The sequence below is a fragment of the Hyaena hyaena genome, unplaced genomic scaffold (assembly GCF_003009895.1).
Source record: "Hyaena hyaena isolate Hyena2069 unplaced genomic scaffold, ASM300989v1 scaffold_235, whole genome shotgun sequence".
Classification (NCBI taxonomy): domain Eukaryota; kingdom Metazoa; phylum Chordata; class Mammalia; order Carnivora; family Hyaenidae; genus Hyaena; species Hyaena hyaena.
The window spans coordinates 1,210,126-1,216,903 of NW_024080867.1; the positions used below are offsets into that span (position 1 = coordinate 1,210,126).

The window sequence follows — 6,778 nt, forward strand, 5'->3', positions numbered from 1 at the left end:
GGCGCCCCAAGACGCTTACATTCTAACAGGGGAGACAAAAATCATTAAATAAACGGGTAATATAGTGCGTTATAAGGTGATAAATGCTCTGGAGGAAAATTAACCAGGCTGCGGGGAGAGACCACACAGAACAGGAGGGAAAGAAGAGCTACGATGTTAAACAGGGCAGCCAGGCCTCTCAGAAAAGGTGACATCTGAGCAAAGACCTGAAGGAGGTGAGGGAACCAGCCATGAGGAATCTGGGGGAAGAGGCATTCCAGGCAGAGGGCGCAGCAAGTGCAAAGGCCCTGGGGGAAAACTGGCTCTCAGTGCTCAAGGAGTAGCAAGGGGCCCCGTGTGCTGGGAGCGAGTGATGGAGGAGAGGAGGTTTGAATGCTGTCCGCTAAGACTTTGCAGACCTCATCTTTTATCCCATAAACAGGGGGACCCTGAAGGGTCCAGAGCACGGAGTGATGTGAGCTGACCTAGGTTTCTTCGGCCTCTCTGCATGCAGCCTAGATGAGCTGGGGAAGGGAGCAGGGCCGGATGCGAGGCTGCTGTGGGTGCGGGCGCAGGATGATGGAGGCACCAGGTGAAGGTCGCTGATCATGGAAAAGGCTAAAAGGGGGCATGCCCGCCCCTCCCCCTGCTCTCTGAGCTCGAGCTCCGGCTTCGGCCTTTGCTGCTCGCGTCCTCTCCCTGCAAGCGTGACCCCGGGTCTCTTCACCCTCGGTTCCCTCCTCTGGGGAGCAGAGACCCCCCAGCCCTCACCTCCCTCGGTCTGGCTCCTTTAGCAAGGGCCAGCCACGCACAGGGAAAGTTCTCTAAAGGAGAGCTCAAGCCTCAGGGGCTCGGTAACATCAGTGAAGTATTTGGAGCCGGGCCGGGCGCCGAGTGTGTTTGAGTCTCTTCAGAGGGGGTCACTGGGGGAAATTTCTAGAAGAAGAGGCCAAGGGAGGGGTGGCTAAGGGCTCCGTGGAGGCAGCAACCCTGGACAGGAGGTGTGTACGGGGCAGGCACTGACCGCGGCCCCCGGGCTGCGAATCCCAGCCCTTCCACACTGACCGCCCCCCTCTGAACCGCCAGCAGGTGAAATGGGAGCTCCGACCTCCCACAGGTGTCAGAACCGGGAAGGGTGTGTGAGGCAGAGCCCTGGGTTCTGACGTGTGGGTGAGTGTGACCTCAGATTCCTGCTGTTGGGACGGGGGCAGCCACAGCCCCTGGCTCCCGGAGGCCGGGCCGGTCCCCCCAGCCCCGCCCAGGTGTGCGCCAGCTGAGTGCTCAGGTATGCGGAGGCGGGGTGGCCAGGGAGCAGGAAGGACGGCCCGTTCGGAGCCCAGACGAGAGCAGAGTGAGCTGGGCCCCTCAGTGCCGCCACCACCTGAGAGAGCCTGACGGGCAGGTGAGGAGGGGCCCCAGCCACGGGGGGCCGGGGGCGGGCACTTCTGGGTGTGGGGGAGCAGGAGCAGGGGCCGGGACTCCCTTCCAGGCACCAGGAAGCCCTTGAGTCTTGAGGAGGTGGGGGGTGGGGGGGGAGAGAATGGCCCCATAGCCGGAGGTCATAGTGGCTGAGGAAATGCATGAACGGCTCTCTGGGAGGAGATGTGGGGTCAAAATCGTTTGGTTCTCACAGTTGAGAAGCTCTAAGCCTGAGCCCCTGGGCCCCTAAGGAGATAAGGTTGTGAGACAGGATCCCTGGAGAGGAAGGAAAATGGGATACACATAGATTAGAGGGCCAAACGCATGGATCCCCCGCAGACAGGGGGGGACAGGGCACCAGGTGTGACGGAGGAGGGGCCGGGGGCCTGGACTCCCGGGTCTGAGGGAGGAGGGGCCGGGGGTCAGGACTCCCGGGTCTGAGGGAGGAGGGGCCGGGGGTCTGGACTCCCGGGTCTGAGGGAGGAGGGGCCGGGGGTCAGGACTCCCGGGTCTGAGGGAGGAGGGGCCGGGGCCCTGGACCCCTGGGTCTGAGGGAGGAGGGGCTGGGGGTCAGGACTCCTGGGTCTGAGGGAGGAGGGGCCGGGGGTCAAGACTCCTGGGTCTGAGGGAGGAGGTGGTTGGCTCAAAACCCTAGGTACTGCAGGCCAGGTCAGGCCCTCACGTCTTTGCTGGCTCCCAGGCCACCTCCACGCGTCAGGAGCCCCCCATTCTCTGCACCATGAGCACCACCACGAGGTAAGTGTCCCCAGCGCCCTCCCGCCACCCTCTGACCCACGCCCACAGGCGGCAGGTACAGCAGCCCGGGCCGGACCCTGAACAGGACGCCTGAGCTGCCCCCTTCCCTGTTCGGCCTGTAGCCACAGCCCCAGAGCAGACACACCTGGGTTCAGATCCAGCTGCAAACACTCGGGGGTGGTGTGACCGCGGCCCAAGAACCTTGCCTCTTGGAGGCTCTGTTCTTCCTCCGTGAAACGGGGACAATTTTGAGAGCTTGACAGGAGAAGGAAGGTACAGGGCTCAGCAGATTCTCACCAAGAGCAGGTTCTCAACTCCTGGAAATGGCTACTGCTGTTATCTTGTTATTAAATATTGACCTTTTGCTGAAAACATCTGGGCTGTTTATAGTAAAGGCTCAAGTCTCCGGGGGTGAGCAGGGAAAGGAACAAAGGGAGACCCATGGGAATAGCTGCATGGGAGATACGAGGGAGTGAGCTCTCCAGCACAGAGGTAATCAAATTGTGGGGCAATCTGAGCAGCAGGAACAGGATCAGGAGCCAATGTTTGGCTTGAAAGTGCTGCTCACCCTCCTTCCTGCAGAGTTCGGAGCTTCTGCTCTTTCTGTGCAGTTCTTGGAAAAGGTGACCCGGGAGGAGGGTGTCAGGGGCGGGAGACGGAGGATGTGGCTGGAAGAGCCTGGCCCAGGGGGGAGGGGACGGGAAGTCTCTGTCTGTCCCACTACTAACGCTGTTGTAGAAACAACCACGTATTGAGCCACGACTGTGGGCTTCGCTTTGCGTGGTGACCATGAAAGTTCACAGTTACCGTGAACCCTCTCAGCGAATCCAACAGCTCTACCAGACGGAGGCCGGAGGATGGCCCACTCCCTCGCAGAAGGGGATACTGAGGCAGGAGAGATTAAGTGTCCCACCCAGGGTCCTGAGGCACGGCAGCAGTGGACAGGGATTCGAAGCCAGGCCTGGGTGACAGCGGAGACCCCCCTCTCCACCCCTCCCCAGTCTTACCCGCCTCAAATTGGAGCTCTGGCCCTGCCCTCCCTCCCCAGAGCCCCCCATCATGGTTCCCCATTGCTCTCACCAGCAAGTCGTTCCTGCTCTGCTTGGCATTCAACACCCCCATGATCTGCTCCCAGTTCTCATGGCCCCTCTCCCCCTTTTCTCCTTAACCAGCCCAGAAGCCGCCCCCAAGCCAAGTGCCAAGTCTATCTATGGTGAGCTTGGGAGCAAAAAACCCCAGGCTGAAACTGGGTCTGAGGGAGGAGGGGCTGGGGGGTCTGGATTCCCGGGTCTGCGGGAGGAGGGGCCGGGGGCTGGGTCTTCTGGGTTTATGCCCCTCCTCCCCCGCAGAGCAGAGGAAGCGTTATTCCACTGTGGTTATGGCAGACGTTTCCCAGTATCCAGTCAATGTGAGTCTGGGGTCCCCCTTGCCACAGGGAGCCTTATGGGAGGAAAGGCAGGCAGGCCTGGGAAGAGGGTGGTGTTGAAGGCAGTTGGGTCTCCAAACAGAAAGAAGCTGGAAACTCATTTTGCTCATCTGCAAGATGGGCTGCATCTGCATGCCTTCGCTCAGAAGTGGGAATTCAGGGGAGGAAGCCAGTTCCACTTGACCCTGCCAGGGTCTTCCTCCAGACCAGCTCTTAGGCTGGGCCAGGCCACAGGGACAGGCGTTCTGTAAACCCGTATGAGTAGGGGTCAGAGTCGGCCAGGTGCTTAGCAGGCCTTCCAGAAGCCTCCAGTCTCGCTGGGAAGACAGGCGCGGGTGCTCGTGGCTCTGATGGAAACAGAAGAGAGGGCACGGGCGGAGCGCCCCGGAGGTGGAGCGGGCGCTGGGGAGGCTTTCTGGAGGCGGTGTGGGGCGCCCGGGACGGCACGGCCGTGCAGGGGGCTCGGACCCACCTGGCGCCGCCTGGGGCTCACGGCCCGCGCGCCGCCAGCACCTGGTGACGTTCTGCCTGGGGGAGGAGGACGGCGTGCACACCGTGGAGGACGCCTCGCGGCGGCTGGCCCTCATGGACCGCCAGGGCCGCGTCTGGGCGCAGGACATGCTGCTGCGCGTGTCTCCGGACCACGTCACGCTGCTCGACCCCACGTCCAAGGTGCCGGGGGCCACGTGGGTGGCGCAAGCGGCGGGCCTGAGCGGGCGGAGGCCTGGCGAGCTTGACTCCGGGCCCCTGCGCGCCCTTCCCCTTCCCCGGGGAACTTTGGCCAGAGCTCTCTGCCCTTTATTTGGCTCCTCTGTTAAATCGGGGGGCGGGGGGGGGGGTACCGTGGCCCCGCAGGGTCGCCTGTGCAGTGCTGGGGTCCCAGCCGGCACTGCTGTCGCCTTTGGGATCCTCGGGTCCGAGCGCAGTTTCCCCGCCGTCCCACCCCGCAGGAGGAACTGGAGTCCTACCCGCTGGGTGCCATCGTGCGCTGCGACGCGGTGGCGCTGCCGGGCCGGAGCCGCTCGCTGCTGCTGCTCGTGTGCCAGGAGCCGGAGCGCGCGCAGCCCGACGTGCACTTCTTCCAGGGCCTGCGGCTAGCGGTGAGCCGGCCGGGCGGGGGAGCCCCCGCGGTCCCGGGGGCGGGGCGGGGCGGCGCCTCTGCAGTGGGGCGGCCGGGATAGAGGCGGGGTCAGGACCAGTGAAGAGGGCGTGGCCCGGAAGAAGTTCTGGAAGGGAGGGGGGTTTGAGGACAGGTGGGACCAGGTCCAGGTAGAATGTCGAGGGCCGTGACAGCACGAGGCGGGGGCTGGGAACAGCCGGAACTAGAGGGGAGTATGGCCTGGGGGGGGGGGGGGCAGGAAACACCACCACCTGGGCTCCGGGGTTCGCGGGGGCAGGGAGGGGGTAGGGAGAAGGTGCGAGCTCAGAGCGCGGACGCGCATGGCCACCGCGTGTGAACGCCCCCAGCCAAGGAATCTGATGACCGTGGTGGGGACAAGGGGCGGGGCGGGGGGGTAGAGGCCTGGCCTGACCGCACGCTTGGCAGGCGGAGCTGATCCGAGAGGACATCCAGGGCGCTCTGCACTACTACCGGTCCGGCCGCGGGGAGCGCAGGACCGCAGCGCTCAGGTAAGAAGCAGGGCTGGGCGGGAAGCGAGGGGAGAAGAGAGGGCGGGTGAGGCCTCAGTCTCCGCATCCGACAAATGGGCTGATACCACTGGCCTAGAACTGAACGACTTAGGAAGTCAGTCGAACACAGCCTGGTTCAGGTCTTGCCATACCCGCCAGACAAGCGTACCCCTTCTCCAAGACTACTTCTCCTAGGGCTGGTCCTCGGCTTCTCTTCCCTCTGCAGAGGTGCTCGCCCCTCCCCATGTTTCCGATTTCCCCCCACCACCTGCAGCCTAGGTTTCACTCGGTTGCGGACTTTCCCCCCTGCCCTGTCCCCTGGTGGACGCAGCTGTTTCCCCGTGTCCCCCGGCAGGGCTACGCGAGAGGAGCTGCAGCGCCGCCCCTCGCCGGCCGCCGAGACCCCTCCATTGCAGCGCCGCCCGTCGATCCGCGCGGTCATCAGCACGGGGGAGGCGGGCCGGGGGCGACCCCAGGCCGAGCCCATCCCGGAGGTGGAAGAGCCCCCGAGGCCGCGGCCCGGCCTGGCGGGGACCTCAGGCAGCGCTGTCCCGGCCTCCCCAGATCTGGGCCCCCGGGGCCAGGACCTGGCCGGTCTGCAGGCAGAGCGGGAAGTGGTGCGTGGAGCGGGCTAGGGCACGGAGGCGGGGCTGGCTGTGGGGTGTGCCCTACCTCTGGGGAGGCTCGGAGAGGGGTGGTGTCCGACTTCTGGGGGTGTGGCCGGCGGTGACTGAAATAAGGGTAGAGGGACAGGCGTCCGAGGGCGTCGGCTGGCGTGGGAGGACGTCAGGGCACTGGGCCTAAGGACTGGGGTGATGAGGGGCCAGGACTCCGCCTCCCAGAGTCCCCTGCATCCCCTGCATCCCCTGCATCCCCTGCATCCCCTGCATCCCCTGCATCCCCTGCATCCCCTGCATCCCCTGCTCTGTTCCCCCAGGACATCCTCAACCACTTGTTCGACGACGTGGAGAGTTTTGTATCGAAGCTGCAGAAGTCTGCGGAGGCAGCCCGGGTGCTGGAGCATAGGGAGCGCGGCCGCAGGACCCGGCGGCGGGTGGCGGGGGGTGAGGGGCGCCCCCCAGTGGGATCCGGAGCACCCAGTCCCTCCCAAATACCTTCCCTCTCCTTACGGCTTCCCTCCACCAGGTTTGACCCCCCCCTCACTGGGTCTTTCTCTATCCCTGCCCCGCCTGCCCCCCCGCCTGCCCCCCAGTGGGATCCGGAGCACCCAGTCCCTCCCAAATACCTTCCCTCTCCTTACGGCTTCCCTCCACCAGGTTTGACCCCCCCCTCACTGGGTCTTTCTCTATCCCTGCCCCGCCTGCCCCCCCGCCTGCCCCCCCACGTGCAGAGGGCCTCCTGACGCTGCGGGCCAAGCCGCCCTCCGAGGGCAAGTACACGGACGTGCTTCAGAAAATCAAGTACGCCTTCAGCCTGCTGGTGAGAACGCGTCCGGGCCGGGCCGTCAGAGGGCAGGGGGGGCGAGCCTGACGTGCCCACGCACTGAACCCCGCGCGCGTCGCGTCGCGTCCCCGCGCACTGCACCCCGCGCGCGTCGCGTCCCCGCGC

At 65.0% G+C, this 6,778-nt stretch overlaps 1 protein-coding gene across 1 annotated transcript in view; it reads left to right on the forward strand.

Annotated features, from left to right (window-relative positions):
- Nucleotides 1-1,323: 1,323 nt before the first annotated feature.
- Nucleotides 1,324-6,778, forward strand: part of EPS8L1 (EPS8 like 1) — an 11,199-nt gene continuing 5,744 nt past the window's right edge. Inside the window, exons 1-10 of the mRNA XM_039244087.1 lie at nt 1,324-1,381; nt 2,099-2,154; nt 3,327-3,367; nt 3,504-3,562; nt 4,091-4,252; nt 4,531-4,680; nt 5,127-5,209; nt 5,565-5,826; nt 6,147-6,273; nt 6,561-6,681. Of these exons, the coding sequence (XP_039100018.1) occupies nt 2,138-2,154; nt 3,327-3,367; nt 3,504-3,562; nt 4,091-4,252; nt 4,531-4,680; nt 5,127-5,209; nt 5,565-5,826; nt 6,147-6,273; nt 6,561-6,681 (1,022 nt within the window). The 5' untranslated portion in view covers nt 1,324-1,381; nt 2,099-2,137. The remainder of the gene's footprint in view (nt 1,382-2,098; nt 2,155-3,326; nt 3,368-3,503; nt 3,563-4,090; nt 4,253-4,530; nt 4,681-5,126; nt 5,210-5,564; nt 5,827-6,146; nt 6,274-6,560; nt 6,682-6,778) is intronic.